Raw genomic sequence first — 24697 nt, 5'->3', positions numbered from 1 at the left:
GAAACTATCTAGTGTTTGTTGGTGGAGGAAATATCCTAGGGGAAGGCATTACAAGCAAATGGCACTTTTTCTATAGGACTAACTTTGACTGCCAAGGAAGAATGTGGTCATAGCAAAAAACTTGTAATTGTACTCATGGGTAGATTTGCAAAATGTTCTCATTGAGAATTAAAATAAAGGCTATAATCGGTGTGGTTAAATGGATCAGGGATTTCATCAATCGCTATCAAGCTACTTATTTGTAGTTTTAGCCATGGTATTTAAATTAGTGTAATACACAGTTTGCTGTTATATTAAAACACTAAACAAGCATTAGTTTACTTCTTGGTTTGTAGAAGACATAAGTGATTGCTATGTCATTTCTCTTTGCTGACATTGTGAGGGAAGAAGGATTAATTGTTGTCAAAAATACAGACAACTGTCTGTTATGTAGAACAATGGAAAAGACCAAGGTTTCAGTTCCATTGGATTGCTCATCTCTCTGCTAAAGGGTGTGCCAATTGAAATGCAGCATTAGGCATGAGTGACCAGTCTGGGTTTGTGAGCTCCTTGTGCGAGCTCAGAGCCTGGCAGGAACTTAAGGCTGTGGAGAGAACTGTGCAGGCACTCTTTGACTGGAGCTGGTCCAGCTCCGGTAGAGCAGGCAACGAACTGAAGCAGTGGAGTCCTGGAAGTAAATGCCTCCATGTGGTCTGTTTTGTGGGTCTGTGCACTGTGCTTATCAGCTGCTTTCAGTCTGAGGAACGCAGTGTAGGAAACTCGGGCTCTGTGTTTCAAAAAAGCAGCTCTGGTGCTGCAGAGTTGAGGCTGTCTTTGGAGCAGAACAGCTGCTGTGTGCATAGACTGCAATTTCAGAACACTGCCTTGGTCTGTGATGGTTCATGCAAGGCATTGAGTTCAAGTGTCTTACCTGAAAATCACAAATTTCTATGATTGTTAGTCATAAGCATGAATTGGAACAAGAGCAGACTGAAAGGAAAATGAAGTGGTTGGTTGATCAGCTGGTATATCTTAGTACTAGATGTTAGCATGGTGTCTACCCATAATTTTTTATATTTCTGTTGATTATGAATGCTTTTTCTAACCAAACAAGTTTTCTGATAGGGTTTAGAGGGAAGAGGTAATGTTCCTCTGCTTTATCTGAGAGAACATACAGAACTGTAACTAACTTTCATTTAGGATTTCCCTGTACTTTTTTGCTGTTTTCCTTGCATCAGACAGTACAGCTGATGTGTTATCATTTCAGTTGCATATATGTCAGTGTTGAATTTTTCCTCAGAATTACTTTGGGAGCACATAACCATAGAGTTTTGCTTTTCTGCATTTTTTTTCTGAATTAAGAAACTAATTAACTGTAACCTACATCCATTTGTAGAACATAGAAGCTCATTCATAAGAAAAGCCATCAATTTTGATATGAATAATCCTTGCAATTTTTGGAGATTAGATGTTTTGCTTTGTCTTTGTCTTTGCAGTTTTGCCAGTGCTAATCTAGATAATGAATCTTTTCTGGCAGAGAGGTTTTTTATGGGAAATCTTTGGTTCCTTTCATAAAACTAAGTAGTCCGAGACATTCCCTGAAGGATAGTATTTACAGCTGAGGCGTATTTTGTGTTTTGTAGACGAAGCTGTAAACATTAGATGAAGAGCAGGGATGGAAACCAAGATTTTGTATTATTCTATGCCTATTCTCCTACTGTTTGGTTAGTAATTAAAAATGCATGTGCATTCCTTTATGCTCTCCAGTCCTGAGCTGATGTATCAGTGTTTAGATAATCTTCTATTGAGCTGCAGTGTAAGGCCCAGTTTCCTTTAATTCTTTTATTTATTGTTATCCTTAGTGTAACTAAGCTTTTGTGGGGGACAAATAGGGAGGGAGTCTATTTTTTCTTCTAACATTGAACCTATTTCTTCTCTACCTCCTCTCTCTGTTTCTTTAGTCTTCACCGGGGACTCTTGTCCTATTAAAAAAATTTGGAAGGAAGAGTCGCAAGGGCTTCTTTGAGAGTAACTTTAAGGTTTAGCAGTCTTTATAGCTGAAAAGAAACAGTGAAATATATAATCCAAAGCAGAAGTAAGAATGGGAATATAGAAGTTTAGTGATTATGATGACTTTTTAAATCCTTCTTGTTGAAATATAATACATGAAAGGAAATGCAAGACACAGCACTTTAGTGTCTGGGAAGGTGATAAATTCAGTTGTATCTGACTCTGCAAACAGTGAACCAGTGCTTTGGGTATTCTTATCCTATTAAACTTTATAGTTCAAATGGAAAAAAAAATCTGTTGATAGCTATACTGCTTGTGTCATGTTTTGTGTGCACCTTTATGATGTGGTTAAACAACCCTAAAATATGTTTTTCTATTAATTAAAATTAATAGTCACAAATGAACATTAGAAAATTAAAAATAATTAGATACAACAATGTTAATATATGATTTTTATTAAGTATAGGGATTTTTCATACATTTAGAAATATACAAAGAGGTAATATACGTCAACATCTTCATTGACAATTAAAAATATTTTTTTAAATTTGTATTTTGATTTACTTATACTTTATTTATCAGAGAAAGCAACCAGTGAGATGAACACTGCAGAGGACTGGGGCCTCATCTTAGACATCTGTGATAAAGTTGGACAGTCACGCACAGGGTAAGTAACTTCAGGAATTTCCTCCCCAAATATTTTTAATTCTGTTATTTCAGTCTCATACCCAGGTGAGAGGAATGAATTTTTTGTTATCTTTTATAAACTTCTGCAACAGCTGAATTTAATTTAAATTAATTACAAGTAAAAGGAAAATGTATGGGGGTTTCTGCTGAAATATTTTGCAATCCTTACTTTGGATATACTGGCTGATGCGTTAAAATTAGGACTTGTGTACAGCAGCTTTTCGCCAGTGTAACAGATAAATTGATATGTTTTAGCAGTATCCTGTAAACCCAGGAGGCTTCATGAGGCATTTTTCTTACAGAATCATAATCTAAGTTGGAAGTGACCTCCAGAGGTCATCTAGTCCAACCCCCCCCAGCTTCAAACAGGTCTAATTAGATCAAGTTGCTCAGGACCGTGTCGAGTCTTGAATGCCTCCAAGGTCAAAGGTTCTGCAACTTCTGTGGGCAACACTGTGTTTCAGTATTTAACTAGTTCTACTTACTAAGTAAGGAAATAAAAAATAATTCTGCAATCTGTTTGCAATTTTTACTGTTCTAACTTGTCTGTTGTATCTTGTCCTGTGACTGTGCAGCTCTAAGAAAGAATCTGGCTGCATCTTCAGTGTATACGCTGAGTAATTGGTTGTGGCCCTTATCCAGGAGCCAGCTTGTTACAAAGCTCTCAACATGAAAGCACCTCTCCCATCTTTTCCTTGTATGTGACCCTCCCTGATCATCCTGGCAGCTATCTATTGGACTTAGGTAAATAGCCTTCTTGCACTGGGGAGCCCCAAAGTGGACAAAATGCTCCAGATGGAATCTTACAAGTACAGAATCGAGAGAAAGGCTCACTTTCCTGACCTTGTCCATGTGGTCAGCTCCTTTCTTCATTTAAAACGCAATAACTTATCCTTGTTCTTATTGGACTTCCAGTCTGCCCATTTCTCCAGCCTGTCCAGGTCCCTCTGAACATTAGCCATGGACTCTAGTGTACTGATAGTTCCCCTTCAGCTTGCTCTGGTCAGTAAGTTACGGTGAGCACTGTTGCTTCAAGCAGAAATCCCTGAAGGATACTGCCTGCTAGCTGGAATTTGCACTACAAGTGACAACTCTTTGAGCCTAGGAGACCTGTTTCTACCCACCTTTATCCAGCTGTGTGATAAGGACACTACAAGGGCTTCAGCTGTATGTCAAAAATTTCCTAAAACCAAGGTATAAAACATCTGCTGCCCTCCATTGCTCTCACCATCAGACTGCCAATGTCTTTGTTACAGAAAACAATAAGGCTTTGTGTTTCTTCTTCTTGTTTTTAGAAGCTATTCTCTGTCAGCAGGGCTTGAAAAATGTACATTTTGGAGATGTGATACTAAATTAAACACATCTTAACATGGGCTGTTAATGTTTCCATTTTTGATTATTTACTGAGCTCTTTCATAGAATTTATGCATGAACTTCCTTCTTGGACAAGAAAAGATAAAGTATAATTTGAACTAGCAACTAAAAATACAGTTTAAAGACATAATTTCAGAATATTTATAGTGCTTTCAGTCAGTGTAGTATTAGGACTAGTATTAAATATACCTTCTTGAAGCATTTCTTGTAAAAATTTAGGAATGGAATAAACTCCAGAAGAAAGTTTTGTCACTGATGCTGTGGAAGGCTTCTCTGAGAATGACTTTGATTGCCTTGTAGAACTGCCAGAATCAGTATGAGATGCCAGACAGCAAAGTCCCACCTGGGACTTTTGTTCCCAAGGACTGGTTTGCAAATAAGCTTATTCCTTGGGATTAGAGATGGTCTCTGGAGGAGTATATAAAAATAGCACGGCATATTGAGACTTCTGTGCTGTTGTGTATAACTATGGTTAAGATAACAGCTGGCAAGTTGTTTATAATTATTAATTAATAATTAATAGTTAGTTAATAATTAATAATCTTCTGTGCTGTTGTGTATAACTATGGTTAAGATAACAGCTGGCAAGTTGTTAATAATGTTTCCTATTAGTCTCTATATGTAAAACTGCATTTCTATTCCTTGAGCATGTTGATGCCAAACTTGTAACAGTAGCTATATTATTGAATGTTTCAGTATTCTATTTGATCACTGAAAGCCTTTCCACAGATGAAATTTACTCTCACAGCAACATAGTCTGAACAGTGCTCTAATGTGTGTAGCTGCAAGAGACAGCAGTACAGATAAATCAAGAGATCTTCTGGTAATGTGCAGCTAAATTCCTCTTAGGATTTCTAAGGTTTGTTTGTGTTGGTTTTGGTCTTTTTCTTCTGCGTGTTTGTATTTTAATCTTTTTCTTAATAAAATTGTTTTAGAAAAGTGGGACTTTAACCTTTGTAATATTTATCCTGCTTGTAATAGGCTGCCAGCAGACTGCTTAAATTCAGATTCTGTTAAAACTTGCTGAGAGTGGGTTTTCTTTGTTTTTAATGGATTATGTTGTACAATAGCAAGGTAAAGCAAGACAATGTTTCCCATTAAGAAGTTTAAGTGAGATATGCTTAGCTGTTTGAAATTCTCCTGCAGTCTAAGTTCCTCTGACAAGGATGCAAGTCTTCTTAGCTCGGATCGGCTTTAATCTTTTAACCAATTCTGCTCCAGTACAAGCTGTTTGTTACAGTTCTTGGCAGAAGTTTAGATTGCAAAAATCTCTCCTTTGTGGATTTTCTTTGTACTAGTCTGTAAGCTCCATTGCATCCTGCAGCATTCTAGATGTGGATTGCCTTACACCTGAAGCCACAGCAGCCTAAAAAACACTTATTCATTAAGTAGCGCTTCTGGTACAGCACATTGTCTGCAAACTTGTTGGTATCCTGATTAATTGTTGGAAACCTGTTACGCTACAAAGGTGTTGCATTTTCTCATAAGATAAATTAGTTACAGTTCCATAACATAATTGCTACTGTTATTTTTTATGTTGTTATACTTTCCATACCAAGAATTGCAAATTGCTGAAAATGTTATCTTGCTTCCTTTAATCCAAAGAGCTAGAACAGATTTTTAGCAAGGTAGAATTCCACTGAGTCCCTCTCTTTCACTATTTTCTCTGTTTTTTATGAATTTCAAAATCAGAGTTGCTGTTAGCATTTTTATAGAAAACACAGGAAAGACAGAAAATATGTCAATATTTTAAACAATATGACTTGTTTACAATAGCTTATATTAAATACCACTCTATGTAGTATAGAATTAACATTTTCTGCATGTTTCTCATATCAGGTTCATAGGTGATCTAAAATTTGTCTAATGATGAGACAATACTTTGTTTAATCTCTGAATTTCCATTAGGAAGTCATACAACTCAGCAGTTGCACATCACATTGTTTGCATCCTGTTTTTTGCCAATATTAGCTCAATGAACATATTGCCTTTTCAGCATAAAAATATGATTAAAACAAAAGTTTTACTGTTAGAGGCAATCCTTTCTGTCTCCTGGTTTTGTACAGCATTCTTGAAGACTTGTTTATTTTAAAAATTTTTAAAATTTTAATCACAAGTAGTGATTGTTCACGCTGTCCTTTGCAGGGTCATGAGTTGGACTTCAGTGGTCTTTAGGGGTCTCTTCCAGCTTGGGATGTTCTATGATTGTATATTTGACTGGCATTTTAAATCTGACTACAGGAAAAGCATTAATTTTTGCATAGTGTTGCTTTTCTGCAATGAAAATGCTTACAAAACTGAATCTATAGTTTATCATCTCAGAATAAAATAACATTAAAAAATTTGAATGATTCATTAAACAGAATAAAAGGAAAATTAATGAACAAGTATGGTGTATTTTAGCAAAGATGGCCCCACTTTTTCAGTCATTTCAGTGCTAGTCAGTTCCTAACTCCAGTTGGGTTTGCATTTGGCTTTGAGACACTTGTACTGTTTATTTCATGAGACGTATCAGTCTACATTGCAACTTTCACAACTTCAGGTTTTTTCTGGAAAAGTTACTCAATAAAAAAAAAAGATGGCTGAAAAAAATGGAGTCAGTGGCTGAGAGGCACATCAAGGGTTGAGAAAATAGAAATGTTCATTGCAGCACTCTCTGTTGGCATGGGTATTGGAAAATTGTCATTGGGAAATGGTTTGTCCATATTGCTGCTTGCCTAACTTTGTCTTGATTCCTGTAGGATTAATCACTCTCTCAGCAAGTCAGTGTTCTGGTTAGCTGTTTCTTCTTTCATTGTTTTTGTGCCTGTTCATGCAAGAGAGAACAGCAAAATTGCTTACTTGATAGTTTTCCGATGTGTCTTCCATTTTTTCCCCCCTCACATTACGCAATCTCGGTAGCATTTTACATTGTAATTGCAGTGTATGTCTAGCAGGCTGACCAGGAAGCTTTGTGACCAGTCTGTTTCTGAAGAAGCAAGAAGGAAAGCTGAGTCCCACTGAGTTACCTTAGACTGTAAATAAACAATAAATTCCTGAACATATCTGAAATGTTTTGTGCAGAATAGTACTTTAGATTGCAATGCTGCTAATTGTGCCCTTGTTAAATAAAATACAATCAGATTTTTTTTTTCTACTTTCTAAAACGAAACCTAAAATTCATTGTGAGTATTTTCTATATGAGTTTGTTTATGATACCATATGATGCCACATATGATACATAGCTTCTATTGTATCTTGCCATATTTTCACCCTACTTATTTGTTATTACTACTCATTGTGATGCCTCTGAAATTATGATCATAGCATCATTGGAGTGGAGCTGTGGCCGAATATTTATATAGTACAATTTGGAGAGATGCCTAATAAGTAGATAGAATTCTACACTCACAGAGTGCATGCTTCCCTCTGGTTTCTGCATAGTGCTTCTCATAATTTACACACTAAATTGTATGATGAATTAATTAGAAGTAAAAATAATAATTACAGGCCTGTCTAGAATAGGTTTTCTTACTCTGTGTGACTAAAGATTGGTACACCTGGATTATTTTCTTTATCTACATGTAATCAAAAGATTTCTTATTTTAAACATTTGAGTACTTAAAAACATTTAACACTCAAGTATTGATCATTTCTTTTAAATATATGAACAAGTAGATTTTGCTTGAGATATGTGGATGATCATTTGGCTTTGAGGCTTTCTTGTTACTTTTAATAAGACTTTGGATTCCTTTGTAAAAAACATCATAGGCGAATGATCCTGTTCTTGATTTGCTAAGCTCTTGATCCTGCACCCTGCCTTTATAAATACTGGCTTCACAATGGGCAAGCACTTTTTTGAGCTTGCAATCATATCACATTGCTAATCCTATCATAAACTAATGGTTAAAGAAAGCAGTTATTTCTAACAATTTTAGTCTGTATTCTTTCTCAATTAAAGTGAACATATGAGAAGTCTTGGATAATTAATAGATAAAAAGCAGTACTTGCCTTAAAGCCTTCATCTGTGATAATTGGTATATGAAGGTATACACTGAATGATATGTACTTGTGCTGCATGACAGCACTTTCTATAATTAGTGCCACTAAATATGAGGTGGACATTTCTGTAAAATGTAGACACTGCCAAATATAGTATAGCCAAGCAGTAGTGTAACTTATACCTGAGTTACATGTTAGTTTTTGAATATCAGTTCAACAGAAAAATACTTGTGCTTCCAAAGACAACCATGCTATAAATGTGTACACTCTGTAAGTGTGTAAAATCTCTTAGTTAAGATTTACCTTCTCTTTTCCTCCTTCTCTACTTACCCTCTTCCAGGGTTATCTTTCCAGGGCTGTTCAACAGATAATGATTGTATGCCCTTGATAATTCCTACCTCAGCCTGGCTCAGCTTTCTCCTACTTTATAGATGGAACAAAGTATCAGAAAGTCACATAGATTTTAACATGCTAAACTTTCTGAAGTCCCCTTTCAAATTCTTTGTTGAAGTTGCTTTTCATGTTGTTTCTATCTACCACAACATAGGTATTTAATTGTTTTGAAATTTTGATGTAGATTGTCTAACAGATGTTTTTTTAGAAATTATTGGTTCATTACATGCCTTCTTTATAAATGTTATTCTGTAGATTAAAAGAGACTCTGAGGAATATGATGATAAGTCAAAAGTAGCAAAAGGGTGTTGGTAAATCAGTATGTAAGGAAGCGTTCTTGCATATATATTTGAAATATAGAGGAGTATGTGCATGGACTGCAGAGAATTCCAGTTCTCTAATTGTAAGGAATTTTATGCATTTCTGGAGTATTTACAGTAATTCGCTCTAAAAATAAGAACAAGAAATAATATAAATTACTGAGAGATTTTGATAATTAAGAGAGATACATCCTAAAGATATAGTCCTACATCCTAGTCTATAGTCCTAGATAGAAATGGCTATAACTGTTTATGGTGTTTAACTTATTTTTAAATGTTCTTATTTTAAATTATAAGCTACTAAATAATTTACTTGTGGTGTTCAGGAGATCTTGCTATCTGTATGTTGTCAGCATTGTCATGTGTGCAATGGGGAATGTTCATTCCATTCCATATTTTTAAAGCTATCTTGTGTTTTTTAGGCCTAAAGACTGCCTCCGCTCTATTATGAAGAGAGTGAACCATAAAGATCCGCACGTCGCTATGCAAGCATTAACAGTAGGTTCTTTTAAACGTAGTTCATTTTTTTTTCCTTAAAAGTTATATTGCAAAAAAATTTCTAAGTTTTAATCTTTCTTTCATTAGCTTCTAGGAGCATGTGTATCAAACTGTGGCAAAATCTTTCATTTAGAAGTCTGTTCAAGAGATTTTGCCAGTGAAGTAAGCAATGTGTTGAATAAGGTAATGTATTACATTGACTTTTACACTTCACCTGTAAGTGAAATTAGATAGAGAGTTGAGGTAATCTGAAGTGGAATGGAATCTACTTCTAGAGGACTGGAAAGAGTGGGGAGGGGAAGGAGAGAAGATTACGGTAAAAACTGTGGCTCTCAGAACTTCCTGAATGCCACTTCTTACTAGTTAACAAAGGTATTCTGTCTGGGGGAGGTGTGGCGTGTTAATTTATAAATAAGTTACTATATTTTCACTTTAAATAACATCAGTAAAACATTAAATACAAATATGATGAAATGGAGATAGAACGGGGGTTCTATGTAATCTTATTTTATTAATCACATATTGTACTGGCACAAACAAAATGCTGATGTATTATTCTGCCTTTATTTATTTTACTATTCTAATAAAGACTGAGTGCTAAACTTTACTACAAAGTAAGGTATCTGTATGTTTTATATTGACAGTAACATGCATTTATTTGAAATTAAGGTCAGATTCTTACATTAGTTAACTAGTTTCTACTGTCCATGCAGGGTCATCCAAAAGTTTGTGAAAAGCTGAAAGCCCTTATGGTGGAATGGACTGATGAATTCAAGAATGACCCACAGCTTAGTTTAATATCCGCTATGATAAAAAACCTTAAGGAGCAAGGAGTTACTTTCCCAGCTATTGGTTCACAGGTATATTGGATTTTTGTGTTTGTTCTCAAAGTGTGTCACAAATCCTTTTTATCCTCAGCTCTGTATCTTACAGTTTGTAGTCTTGAATTTTAAAATGTTTGGCAAACAAAATGAAAGCTACCTTGTCTTAATAAAACTTTTCTTTGTGGAGTGAAATGCTCTAAATTATTTTAGATTTTTATGTGGCAGATGAATACACAGCAAAATGGTGAACTTAATGCACTGTCAATTTTTTGTTGGATTCATTTTTGCATCTTTTATTTTTGGCTAGGCTGCTGAACAGGCAAAAGCAAGTCCAGCTCTAGTTGCCAAAGATCCTGGTACAGTAGCCACCAAAAAGGAAGAGGAGGATTTAGCTAAAGGTGAGTGCATTTATTTGCTGACATGATGCGTATTGATTTATTTAAATGAACAGTAGCCAATCTGTATGTGTTACTAATGGTTTCTTCAATAGTCAACCCACCAAAGTCTACTTTTAAAGTGGTCTGTGTCTCAAAAGCATATCTGCATGAGTTTCATAATTTTGTGTTCACGCTGCCCCTTCTTCAATATGATCCATTTTTTTCTGCAAACTTGAGCTGAGTTTAATGAGTGAAACTTCTCTGCTCAGTCAGGCTTCATTGAAAATGACCCAGAAATGTGAAATTATTCAAGGAATGATAGGGAGGAAAATAAAGAAAGGGGGAAATTTTTGCTTGTTTAAGCAAAAATAATTTTGTTAATTATGAATTAAGGAGGGAATTTACTGTGAAGGGGAACAAGCACTAGCACAGGTTTCCCAGGGATGTCATGGTATCTTTATTCTTGGAGACATGAACAAATTGTCATTGGCAGTCAGTTGTAGTGACCCTTCATGAACAGGGGATTGGACCAGATGACTTGCAGAGGGGCCTTCCAATCTCAGCCAATCTGTGTAAATCTGATTCTGTGAATCCAGGCTAAGAGCTTCTCTCTAACAGAGAACCAGTGTGCACTGGAACAGATGTATCTTTTTAATGTTTCAAGCAATCTGGAAAAGTTCAACATGGTGTAAGATGTAAAATAAGAATGTAAATATTTTACATCAGTTTAAGGTTGTAACAATAATATCATAATAAAAATTGGATAACTTTGTGGAGTTATTCTCTTTGTTCTTAAATGCTATTTATTCATCCTGTCCATGTTGGAAGGCTCAGTAAATCCATAGGCAGAATTCTGCTCTCTTTGTTATTTACCATTAATTCTAAGAGAAAGACATAAAGTCATTAAAATGCAACAGGAATAGAACTATACTAAAAGTTTTCACAGAATTAAATTTTCATATCAATCAACCCATTTTTATAGGGAATTTTCATCTGAGTAACTCTTCTTTTGTAGCTATTGAGCTGTCACTAAAAGAACAAAGGCAACAGCAAACAACACTTTCCAGTTTGTATCCAAGCACCTCAAGCCTTTTAACAAACCACAAACATGAGGGCCGAAAGGTTCGTGCAATCTACGATTTTGAGGCTGCTGAAGATAATGAACTAACTTTTAAAGCTGGAGAACTTATAACTATACTTGATGACAGGTAAGTTATATAGAAAACCTACTAGAATTATGTTAAACTGTAAAAATTAACTCGAAATAATTATATCTTCTATGTAGAAGCATACCCTGAAATACAATGAATGGGAATTTTTTGTATCAATATTTTGTTTTGTATTTTTATTAATACTTAATTTTTTGTATTAATACTTTATTTTGTTATCTTCTTAATTTTTTACAAGTAAATGTATTTACATAAAAATTCCTGTGTAAGGATTTCTGCATATATGCAAGTTATATTTATGTGCTAGTGATATAAAAGCCTTTACTGTGCAATTCCTAAGAAAGTTCCATGTAAGTATGGGATTTCTGATGTATGAGGGCTTTACTTTTTTTTTTTTTTAATCTTTAGTGATCCAAATTGGTGGAAAGGTGAAACTCATCAGGGTATAGGATTATTTCCATCTAATTTTGTAACAGCTGACCTTTCTGCTGAGCCTGAAATGAGTAAGTAATTTTACATTTCTGTATATATGTTTAACTCTGCCATGGCTCATGGGTGATTTCCTTTCCCTTATGCTGGAGTCAAGTTGAAAATTATTGTGATAATTGGATTAAAACTGAGGAGCCCTTGCTATGCTATCATAAGTTGCCCAAACTGTCTTTGCAAAATAATTTGCTTTACTATTTTATTTTAATCATGAACCTGCTGAAAAATGCTGCTGTCTGCTGCTGCCTTTGTCAGGAGGTTTTTTAAGACTCATGAAATCACTCCATTAACACCTAAATAAACATGGGCAACAGCAGCTTTTTTTCCAAATTACTTTTTTGTCCAGTTGCAATGGTGCATGTCTAACTGAGATGAAACTGAAGGCCTCATGGCAGATAGGACTTGGAGACAGACTACCAGTGTTCAAATTGTTCAAGAAACCCAACTACTGTAGATATGTACATGTGCATAGCGGACAGAGGGATTTTCTGCATGCAGCTTGTTTAGATCCATCCAATCTGCTTTAAATATTTAATAAAATATTAAATATTAGGTAAGACTTCAAGATTCTAGAGCTGATTTCTGTAAATCTCATGGGTTTGTAAGATTAATCTTCTGTGATCTCAGTTTGAGGGTGTTAGAAGTATGAGCAGGTCAGCAGAAATACATGCTCTACAAGTAATTTGTGCTATGCTAAGACTATCTAATAAGAGTCATATTTGGCTTTTTTGCTAAATATAGAGCTTTTTTATGCTAGTCTCCACTACAGAGGAATGAGATCCTTTGCATATAGGATTTGGTGATGAAGGAATAGAGAAACATGAGACCTTTCAGCTGTAGGCTTTGCTTTGGAGAAAAGAAGGCTCAGTTTGTCATAGATTGTTTTATCAATTTTATCTTAAACTTGACTTGCTAGCCCTATTGTTTCCAATCACTCTTTCCAAGTCTTTTATCCTGATGACCTTTTAATATATGTTGTTTGTAGGGAGACGATGATATAGCCATTTACTTGCTAAATCATATTTCTGCTGAGCTTGTGTGAACTGATCTATTTTTTTACAATGTGATTTACAGATAAGAAAATTATTTAGGTCTGTGGCTTTCAAATGTCAATAAAATACTAATTTTTAAAATTTTCACCGTAGAGATTTCAAATGCAAGGAACCGATAAACTATAGTTTATATAATATTTATGTCATTGTTTATTTTTTCTTTTATAAAATTAAACTTGGCTGTTTATCTTACAGTGAAAGCTGAGAAGAAAACAGTGCAGTTCAGTGATGAAGTTCAAGTAGAGACAATAGAACCTGAGCCAGAACCAGTTTATATTGATGAAGTAAGCATGGCAAAAATACTGATTGGTATAAAATGCACTGCTGGGACATTTAAATATATCATGTTTAACCCTTTCATCTTATACTTCAAAAGTATGATAAAAAGAGCATGGAAAGAGCGTTTTCTTTAAAATAATAAATAACATTTTCAGTATTCTCTTTTGTTTAAGAGTCTTGAACTTCTTCGGAATTTCTGAAACTGATTTTGGAGCTGCATTCCATTTAGGACCCTACTTGAGGGTTGTACATCTGTTTACCTCCAAGCTAGAATCTTAGTGCTGAGTGGCACATCTACTTTCAGATTTTGCTTGAAGTACTTCAGTACTTCATAGAGATACCCATCTTGACTGCTCACTTAGATTTATTTCCAGTGTAACCACCACTGTCTACCCTCTTTCTGTCCATGAAAACTCTGAAATTCTGTTCCTGTGTAACTAATATTTAGGAAGATATTTACAATCTCACCACAGTGATCCTGTAGGGTTTCCAGGAACATTCTGTCCGGGAAGTTTTCCCCCCCTTTTTTTTTTTTTTACCTCAACCTGGGTTCTGTCATTGTTTTTTGAAATGAGAAATCAGTTACTGCCTTCCTGAAGTCCTATTGAAGTCCCACCTCAAAAACTCTTCTTCCCAGGAGATACTAGTTTGTAGCCTGCTGAAATAGATTATCTGAAGCCTGTCTTGAGGTGCATTCCAGCTTTTGTTGTCTGTGAGTTGATTTTTGTTTTAGTGTCTTTGGTTTTTAAATTGGCCACAGTATAACTTTTAAGGAAGTAGTTAATTTGACTTTTCCCAACCTTTCCATGGTTTAAGGAGGACAAAGCATGATTTTCTACTTTCATACAACCTATATAACTCAATGTGAAAAAGGCTATTTATTTGATAGTGCTCAATAATAATTAATAAATGATTAAAAATAATTTAAGTGTAATGTTTTTGGTACTTTAACCAATATACTTCAGTCCAAGACATATTTTTCAAAGACTTTATGCCTGTTTGTTTTTTAACCTTTGATGTTTTTATTATAAAAGGGTTGCACTTAAACTCCTTACTCAAGCTCAACTTATTCTGAAGTAAATCCTAAGATGCCTCCAAACATTATCTTAAAACAACACTTCATTACATTGGTAATGACATGGCTTGTACTGAACTGGCCTCATGCACTTAAAATTGCTTTTCAGTGAATTTGAAGTACTTTCTCAATGTATTCTGTCAAAATATATCCACCAGTCCCGCTAGGTGGTGGTATTGCATATGTAATATCTAGGCTGGAAAAATAGGAACTGCTCAGAAGACAATACATGTTCAGAAGGACTTTTAGGAATAAAGGACATTCCACTTGTTACCACTATTTTTTCTTATTTAGCATTTCCTTGTTCAAGCATCTTCATTCATGTAAAGTAGCATGTATAATTTGCATTTTCTTAAAGTTAGTCTAGTTGATTCTCAAGTGCCAAGAGATCAAAATGGCTGTTCTGAACAGTGGCTTTAATTCACTATCCTGAAAGTGCTAATTCCCTTGCTGCCACATTTGCCCTAATAATACAATTTGTGTTTCAGGATAAAATGGACCAACTCTTGCAGATGTTACAAAGTGCTGATCCATCTGATGACCAGCCAGACCTCCCAGAACTGCTTCATCTTGAGGGTAACAGAAAATGAGTTTTTTCGTTGTTGTTTTCCTCACTGGTAATTTTCTGTATCAATGCAAATTGAAACTAAGCTGAAACTACTTCAGCTTCGTGTACATGTGAGAAGCATGCCTGAGAAAAGTGCCTGAGCCGTAATTATCTTCTCAAACTATTTACCCTCTTCAAGACACATAAATACTTAATTTGGTCATATTCATTCATCATTTTTTCCTTCACAGGGTAGCACAGCATGAGTAGCAAAAGGAGTGTCAGGAAGATTCCGTGAGAGGAAGCAGAAATACTAGGGAGGTTAGAATAGATCTGTGGGTGTCCCACATGCTTTTCACTTTCATGTGTATTTGTGGAGGAGTTGCATATTAACAAATAACTCATAGAGTGCTACAAACTAATCTTCTCTTTGAGTCATTGTTTAGACTGCTTCTTCATAGAGATATTATAGATCATTTTACCTAGGCTGATAGATGGACCAAAATTTTTAAAATGGAATTTGAAAAAGGAAGAAAGGAAACTTCCCAATTACAAGACACAACATAGGCTTAAACTGATAATTCAGATGACACCAGACTTTTTTAAGAAAATGGCAGTTTCTACATCTATCTAGAAGTTAATAATTAAAAAATGCATAGGTTTCTAAACTTTTAGATATCTCCCATCTTTCCACACCCATTTGGTTCATCATGTCTGTAAATGAATCCTGTTTTAGAAACCCACATCAGCAACATGTCTGCACATATTCTAGTTCCACTGAAACTAAAGAGAGGTGAAAAGAAACGTGACTGGTTTTATTCTTTCAAGTCCCAAATATAGCTATAGAGGCTGTTATCTAAGAAGCAGATTGCCTGTATTTGATCCAGGGCAGAGGCAGAGAAATTAAAGGTATGCTGGTCAACCAGCTTACAGTTACTTTAGGAGTTGCTTCAAAATGCATTGTGAGATTGTTAAAGCAATGCTGAATTTTATATTGAACTGTGGGACTGCTCCTAGAATTTGAAAGCAGTAGTGTGGTCAGATGATTACTCCCAGCTACCTGCAACAGCACTTGCCAAACTTATGGCTACATATAGTTCTACAATGCTAATTCAAGATTACTTGCTCTACACTTAATTAGGTTTTGGTAAACGACTGGTTTTGGCATAGGGTCTGAAAATTTCGCTGTAGATGAGTTTTGAGTCCTTGATTCATACCAGTGATGGCAGATGCTGATCAATGTTTGATGGAAAAATCCCTTCATTTTCTTCTGCCATCCACGTGTCCAGTCACAAAATGTCTTTGAACTGGAGAGCTCATCCTAATGTGTTCAGGAGCCCAGAGTTTGTGGTTGGCAGCAGAGCAGTCATCAGGTTAACAGACATCTAAACGATCCTTGTCATGCCTTTTGCCACACTTTGTGCTGCACAAAAAACAGGCAAAACAGCTTTTACATCTTTGACCAACACTTTTGCCAATGTATTACTGATCCCAGGTTCAAAGAAGCAGATAGGTACCTCTCATACAACTCCTCTTTCACCTGGACTTGCCTTCAAGGAACTCAGTAATGATGTCCTTCGACTCATCATGACTCAGATGTTTTCAGGACCTTCTGCATTTCTAATATTCTAAATTTCCCTTTCAGCTTCTGTGTCTGTTTATTTTATATTTTACAAACTCTGCCTTTCTGCTAATTAGCTATAGTTTGGTTGGCAGTCAGATGAGCCCCATGTCCTTGTGCTGAAGGGAGGCATGGGGTGCATTTTTATTTTAACGCTTTTTCATTCTGATTCTGGTAAGATTTTGTGTTGCTTTTTGTATATGTCAGTGGTTTGAAAAACCCCCTTCCCCCAATCAGAATTCTAATGAGACTAATGTGCAATTAGTGTCTTTGATGTGCAGATGATTGAATCATTGCAACCAGTTTTCTCTTTCATTGTTTTCATAGTCTACTTGTGGTAAAGTTGGATGTGCACATGATCTAGGTTGCAGTGCCAAATCCCCTTACTTTAAGAAGAGGTCACCTTTCAATTCACATGAACCTTTTATGCAAAATAATTTCAGTTTTATACTTCCTAGATGTTAAATGTGTTTTGTTTCACTTTTTAGGAATAAAGGACACTTTATTTTTATTTTAAAATATACTTTTTAAATTGTACCAGTACTGAAAACTTTAGCTGGGTCTCGTTCTTAAATTGGTCATGATGCTACCTCTGTTATTAAAAATTTTTTGACATACAAATTGTAGTAATAAACTACAACAAAATTGGACTAGCATCTATTTCTATCTAATTTTTTTATTGCTTTCTGACTTTGCAGTATAGAAATGTTTATTACTCTGATATATTTTAATGTCTTGCTATTTTAGCAATGTGCCACCAGATGGGACCTCTCATAGATGAAAAACTGGAGGATATAGACAGGTAAAAAGAAATGTCATGTGCTTTGACCAAAATTAAAATTCATTCTTAGAAAGCAGAGTTGTTACTTGTTAATATCTTAATTTCTGTAAATACTGGCAAAGAAAAGATGTGTATTTATTAGTAGTTTCTCTGAGAAGAGGTCTGAAGATTATTTTCCCCATAGTCACATAATAATTTATAGTGTTGTACCATGTGGCTTTCTGGAACTTGTCAGGTATCACTTCACAGTAAAAAAATGTTACTTAACACACTTCATGAAATTACTCTGTGTTGTCTGTCCTATAATGAAATTATCTAAATTGTAAGATGAACTGTAATATATATTTTCTAGGAAACATTCAGAACTTTCAGAGCTCAATGTTAAAGCAATGGAAGCTCTTTCTTTGTATAACAAATTGATGAATGAGGACCCAATGTATTCCATGTATGCAAAACTACAAAACCAGCAGTATTACATGCCATCATCTGGTGTTTCTGGCTCTCAGGTATGGACGTAACCTTTAACAGCCATTGACCTTATCAAGTTCTCTCTGAGTGAGCAGTGTTTTCTCTTAGTTTTTTTGCACAGTATGTAAAAAAATAAAAATGAAAAAGTTTGTTTTCAGCCACAAGCTTTGGATGATCTTCTTTTGTGGGTTCTAATGCTTTTAGTACTTTTCTGTTCAGTTCCTTTTGATCAAAGAAAAAGCCCATCCTGGACTTTAAGTAGCATAAAATTTAAAAATTGCCAGGGCTTTGCATAGTGGGTCAAAGAAAATAAACAACCAAAGGTGTACCATTTCTCCCTATCTCCTCGTGGATAATTCAACATGAAAATGATGCTATGAAAGAATTACCATTTTTAACTTCAGTAATTCAAATGCTAAATGCTCTTCACTGATATTTAAAAAAAAGAAAAAGGAAACAAAAATATTTGAGAAGTCTTTAAGTTCTAAAGTCAGATATTAAATAGCAAATTTTCTTGTATTTTATTTCTAATACTGCTTTATTTAACTTCCTAGGTTTATCCAGGGCAAACTCAAGGTAATGCATATTTGGTGGCAGGGAGTGCACAGATGGGCCACATTCAAGGTTACAATCTTCCTCCAGAACAGCTCCCTTCTCTCAGCCAAGGCACAGTTACTCCATCTGCCAGCTCAGTAATTCCTGGGCAGCCTGCACAGACATCTTACACAAAGTAATTTTAAGCATTTTTTTATTCAAGTTTAAGTCAATTTAAACAGAGACTCTTTTTAAAATTACAGAAGTATAATTATAAACACAACTGAAAGATACTTTAGTGCAATCATTTCCAGAGTGCTTTTTATTGGTGTCGTGTGTTTGGTAAAAATTCCTGACAAACTTCTTAAGTTTTCAATTGTTTTTTTAATTTTATGTAGTTTTTAATTTTCTGTATACAAAATATGTAATTTATATAGCTCTATACTTTTTATATAAAAAACATAGAGAAAATGATACAGACATGATTTTGTAGTATTAGTAGTAACTTTTAATATAGTTTTAATGGTGAAAATTATATGCTGCTCTGGCTGGCTCTGCATAATTTCTGAGAGCATAAATTCTACTGCTGCTTTGTCAAATATCTTACCACAGAAGAATGGGGAGAAAGCTGCTCATTTTGGGAAAAGAAGTGAATGGGCTATGAATACTGACTGAGCCCAAATAAGGAAGCTAAAAGAGGCTTTTTGCATTGGCTGGGTGGCCAAAGATGCTAAGTTTTGGTTAAGTTACCTATATTGTGGAAAGGTTTATGGGTTTTTGTTAATTGGTTTTTGTTTGTTTGGGTTTTTTTGTTTTTGTTTACTCTCTGTGGAAAGTAATTTTATTGTAAAAAGTTGGGAGAGACATCTGAGTCATTAATGTATTTGTTAGTCCTTGTCCCCAAAGGTACTTATTTGGGATAGTAAAGCATACAATGATGATGTGTTTCTGCATATTCATCTGACTTGTTTTGCTATTTAAAAGAGTTTGGTGGGTTTTGGTTTTTTTCATGAACAGAATGGAAGATAGATGGTATTCCATGTTGCACATTAAAATAAATCAGAAATACAGATACATGGTCTAATTTTAAATCCATGGGGAGTACCTACTAGTATGTTTAAATCTGAAGAGTGTGTTTGAGTTTTAATGGGAATACTCATTGGCTACAGTTTTAAATATGCAGTGTGTCCAGAGTTTTTCTGTGTATAAATAGAACAACTGAAGAAACAAAGTGTTGCTGTTCTGTTGGTAAACTGTTAATTCTACTTTAAATATTTTTTCTTATTTTCTTTTTATTTCTTTGCAGTGCAATGGTTGGTTCTGTTGCTGGAAGTACCTTCTCTAACCAGCCTTCAGTGTATAGTCCACCACCTGGTACTGTTGATGTTGCTGCTTATCAGAATGCTGGAACTAATATGTCCCAGGTGCCAAACTATAACTTAGCATCTACAGCTCTGCCACAGACAGCAGGCAGTCAGCAAGCACCTCCACAACAACCACAGCCTCCACCACCTCAACAACCACAGCACAGTTACTCACAGAAGGCTCTGCTATAGGATCCAGGACTTCTGATTCCTAATCTTCTTTAACCTCTGCTAAAGGCGGTTGGCGATTCTATGAGTTCCTTCATTTAATCTCTTAAACTTTGTTTATCCTCAGCTTAATAAGAATCTCTCTTGGTGAACAAGTTCAATTTGCACTGACTTTTTAGGATTTTTTTTTTAATTTTGCGGAAGAACTGATATATTTAGAAAATTTAATTTCTTTTAAAATGTCTAAAATTGGTACAAGATTATTTATGTATGGTTAAATTGGCTAGTTTGTGAAAACTCAACCATTGCAAACTGTTGTGGCATATATGTTATGTACATATAGTGTGTGATTGCAGTAGTGCCCATTTCATATAACTATGGTGGTCATGTGAATATATTTAACACAATGTTTAAAAATAATTTGCTTTACTATTTAATTTTAATCATGAACTGACAACCATATTTCATAGTTTTGTCTAGTTTTAAGACAGATGCAATGTCTTTTTCCAGTGCAGGAAAAACAGTAATTCGGCATATCATGGTTACAATTACAAGCTAAGGTCTATATATGAATTTATAAACTTAACTAAGTTTCACTACTTCTTGAATTGAACACAAGTGTATCATGACTATTAGATAGCTTATCTACCAAAGTAAACTTGTTAACTAGTAAATAATTTGGGGGGATAACAGCAAATTATGATTCTGCTTCGGACATAATTACTAACTTCAAACTACTATTCAGAGGCTGCTAAACAAATCATGGGACCATGAAATACAACAGCATTTTATCATGAGAAGCATGTAATTTATTTTTCCAAGTTGTTTTTTAAAATGAGAACCAGAACTGTATTCTATGTGTGTTGGTAGAGATTACACCAAAGAAAGACAGAGGAATTGATGTGAAAGAGAAACAAAGGAGTTTTAAGCTGGAACACACAACATGAATTACACTATTTTATTCAAGTCTTCTTAACTAGAACATGGAGAATTATGGACATGTAAATCACTTTGCTGAACAAACCTTCAGGGCTTCATTATATCTCTTGTGGCCTTGCTTAACAATTTGTTCTGTTTACTGTTCTAACACAAACACTTCTGCCTTAAATGTCTGTTTCAATTTCCAGTTGTACCATTTAAGTTTATTAGCCCTTCTACAGTTTGAGTAGTTCATGAGGCATCTCATCTAAATCCACTTTTAGGTTACTTTAAATTTTCTTCTGCAGCAACATGCTTTAGCCTGTTTTAAACCCTTGTGTTCCTCAGTAACTTTTTAAAGCATGGTATTTTCTTTCTGGGAATGAGGTGCTGCAAAAGAAATGTGGTAATGGAAGGCAGCATTTCATGTGTGCTTGAGCAGAGTTTCTTGTATAAAGACTGTTGTTACTTTGTGCTTGTATTCCATCTTGTAATGCATCCTGGTTTCACCTTTTCCAGCAGCTCTAATTCCACTAGAGCACTGGGTGGTTTCAACATCAGATCTGGTTTTAGTCCTGTGTGTATGTCAGAAGTTGTTTGTTTTGTGTACTATATTTTACTGTGATGATTCTGGAATTAAATGTTGCAATTGTACATTATACTATAAAATGAGCTCTGTTATCCCATATACTCCTGCATCTGTTCACAGTTACCTGACATGCCTTTGTTTCACTATTTTAATTGACATCACTGTTCTGCCAGATACTTTCAGATGACTGCTTTGCATAACTTCTGACTGAGGTGGTTACAAAACGTGCCCATGGTTGATCTATTCCAGTTGGGGATGTTCTAGCCAGCTGGTTGATCTAATGCTAGGATTTTCACATATTTGTTTTCTCTAAAATTTTTAAGAATCCTTGCAAACTTTCATTAATTATTTCAGTACTTTGTGTGACCACAAAAGGCTGTGAAATTTGAAAGGAAATACTAAAGAAAAAAATAATAATCTGACATACTCTGTCATGGATGACTTTTTATGGATTGAAGAAGTAATGTCTTTAGAAAGGACTTGTAGTATAATTTAGATAGTGTTCTCTGTGTGCATTAGGTGTCTTATTCCAAAATCAGATAGTCAATGTATAGAAATGTATAATTTATACATAAAAGTGAAAATATTTTTCTTTTTCATTCCATTGTTCTTAGTCCCTGATTCAAGGAGAAGCTTGAAGAATCAAGATAGTCTTTTTGATATTAACAATTGTATTCTTAGGTTTTCACATGTTGTGTCACATGTTCCCTAATGTGAAACTTCCATACAGAAATTACCCCGAAAAAATACGTTTTGTTAGTAATCTGTCATTGTTTTTAAAACTTTTGAAGTTTTGCCTTGATTACAGAAATGTTGGATCCTGGTTTCTCATTGGAATACTGAACCCTTACGTGCATCGCAGTTTTTTTGCTCTCCAACGTGCTTATTTTGGTCATTCATCCATTTTTATGAAAATTAAAATCACCTTTCATGTTCGTCATGAAAAAAACCCCCACTTGCTAAAATTCAATGCCCCTTTGAATTCAATATAATGAAAGTTGTGAAAAAAGATAGACATTTTCTATTTTCCGTCATACTTTTATTAAAGTCACTGCTGTAAGGTATCTCCTGTAGCAGGCTGGGAATTTTAGTTGACTTTGAATCAAAGTTCATTGTCTACAGTTGGTGGGGTATGTCACTATAATTTTAGGTTCCAAGTCTTAGTGTTTCTGTTGCAACCTACATTTTCCATTTCACATGCAATTTTCAGATTAAATTGAATTTGGAGCTGTGTTACTTCATGTTGATTTTTTTTATCAGAAAATGTCCTTCTGCTTGGTTGTGCCCTGTATGCTTGATACTCTGAAGTGATGCCTTCTCCTACTTTGCTAGATGCTGTCACTGCATGAATTCCTGCAGTCATCCTCTCATATTCTCTTTTATAGCTTAGAAATGGTACTTCAGTTCACCTCCTCTTTGCTGGTTTGTTATAATGAACCTGGAGATGCCATTGCTGGTGCTTCTCTGCCATGATTTATTCTCAGATTCTTTTTTTATGCATTTTTTTTGTACAAGTTCACTTATGTTCTACCTTATTATGGTGTTGAACACTGAAATGTTAGTGAGCAGGGGAAAGTACACGTACAGCTACTGTGTGGAAAAGCTTTTTAGGAATTAAATAGTGTCAGAATGTAAACTGTTTGAAAGTAAGGAATCATTGGAAATGTTATTCATGTTCCAATAGAAGACCTGATTTTTGAATGTCTTGTTTTTTTACATGTAAATTGTCAGTTTAAGGCTAAAATGTCTTCCAGATATTTTGTATAACCCTTTTTTACTTAACCCTTTCATTAAGAAATACAATAATGCTAATTAACTACAGAAGGGGCATTTCAGTGTCTTGGTTAGCATGAACTGGAGCAAACTCTGGAAAGTGCCTTTTGTGCATTTCACTTCTATGAGCAAAATTTTTTTAGCCATGTGTATCATCTCAATATATGTGGGCACAACAAAGGTGTCAAGATTTACTGTAACACCTCCCAAGAAAAATACTGGGGTACTATGTTAAAGTTTTCTGTGTTGGCATCATGGCAGTGTGTTCCAGAGTGTGCAGCTGCAGGAACAGTCACAATATATTTGCCCAACTCTGTTTAGTAACTGGTGCTGTGTAAATGTGTCTGTAATGTCATTGGCCAAAGCACATAGAGACAGCAGTAAAAAGGAGCAAAATGTAAGAATTCCTGCATGCTTCTCAACAGGTGTGGAGCAGCATGTCACAGTATTTATGTCAAAATACTGTTCATGAATTTTGAGGCAGGGAGAACTGAAATAAATTTGAACTTCAGAAAATTCTGCCAGATTGCAAATGGTTAGATGTAACAGAGATAGATTTGCTTTTAGTACTATCTACATATTTTGCTGATCGACTCTAGGCTGCTACTATAGTTCTCTGATTTCCTCTAGATGGCAGGAACATCAGATTTACACTGGAGAACTGCTTAATACCTCATTCTCCAATTTTTCTTTAGTATTGTCTCTATCACTTTGTTTTTCACTTATATTTCAAAGATATCTGTGCAGTCTTTATATACAAAGGTCTTGTCTTATTCCTTCTCTGCTGGGGTTCATAGAATGAAAAAAGTCATCTCTAGTTAGAGCAGCTACACTGGCACTTTGAATTACACAACTGCACCTTCCTTTGGAGAACATATATGTATCTGTTTTAAAGAACAAGGGAGCATAATTTTTCCAATTAAGAGCTGGAAGATACATTTTTAAAGATAAAGGTAGAATAAAAGTTACAAAAACCTTCATTGCTAACAGCAGGCAGAATCATTTTTTACTCTGTTATTCAGTCTTAGTAAAGCTGAACAGCTCTACACTACAGCTCCTTTCTCATTTTCAGCTGCGGTGAAGAATATTGACCTTCATACATACACTGTCCAACACCATAAGAAAACATGGAGAAGGCCTTGACATTTGAACTTTTTGCTTCAGTATGTAAAAAACACTATGTACATTTTTGAAGCCTTGTTTCTTAAATTAGGATGGTTGTGTTTAAAAACATTCCATTTGCTACTATGTAAATTGCAGATCTAAAGTTCCCTTTTCATGCTGCTTCCTTGGCAAAAAGGTGGTAGCAGTTTTTGTTCTATCCTGCATGTTCTTCTGGAATCCAAATAATTTTTGTCTATGTCACGAAAAAGAAAAACCTGCTGCAGTCTGCTTTGGTTTTAATAAAGTGTACACAGTAGCAAAGTGCA

The 24697-nt window shown here is 34.9% G+C and overlaps 1 protein-coding gene across 3 annotated transcripts in view; it reads left to right on the top strand.

The window, feature by feature from the left end:
• The window catches only part of STAM (signal transducing adaptor molecule), a 32786-nt gene extending 8089 nt beyond the window's left edge, over positions 1–24697 (top strand). The window contains exons 2-14 of one of the 3 annotated variants that reach the window (XM_041487234.1): positions 2572–2656; positions 9167–9242; positions 9330–9425; positions 9956–10102; positions 10374–10464; positions 11459–11651; positions 12021–12115; positions 13346–13434; positions 14993–15080; positions 17420–17474; positions 17806–17959; positions 18476–18497; positions 19762–24697. In XM_041487234.1, coding sequence (XP_041343168.1) covers positions 2572–2656; positions 9167–9242; positions 9330–9425; positions 9956–10102; positions 10374–10464; positions 11459–11651; positions 12021–12115; positions 13346–13434; positions 14993–15080; positions 17420–17474; positions 17806–17959; positions 18476–18497; positions 19762–19898 — 1328 coding nt within the window. In that variant the 3' untranslated portion in view covers positions 19899–24697. Of the gene's footprint in view, positions 1–2571; positions 2657–9166; positions 9243–9329; positions 9426–9955; positions 10103–10373; positions 10465–11458; positions 11652–12020; positions 12116–13345; positions 13435–14992; positions 15081–17419; positions 17475–17805; positions 17960–18475; positions 18652–19761 lie in introns of all 3 variants that reach the window. The other 2 variants (XM_041487225.1, XM_041487244.1) reach the window with 2 other exon arrangements.

The sequence above is a fragment of the Pyrgilauda ruficollis genome, unplaced genomic scaffold (genome assembly GCF_017590135.1).
Source record: "Pyrgilauda ruficollis isolate IOZ18807 unplaced genomic scaffold, ASM1759013v1 scaffold12, whole genome shotgun sequence".
Taxonomy (NCBI): domain Eukaryota; kingdom Metazoa; phylum Chordata; class Aves; order Passeriformes; family Passeridae; genus Pyrgilauda; species Pyrgilauda ruficollis.
Note: the sequence above shows the minus strand (reverse complement) of the source record. Positions and strands in the feature narration are given on the sequence as shown.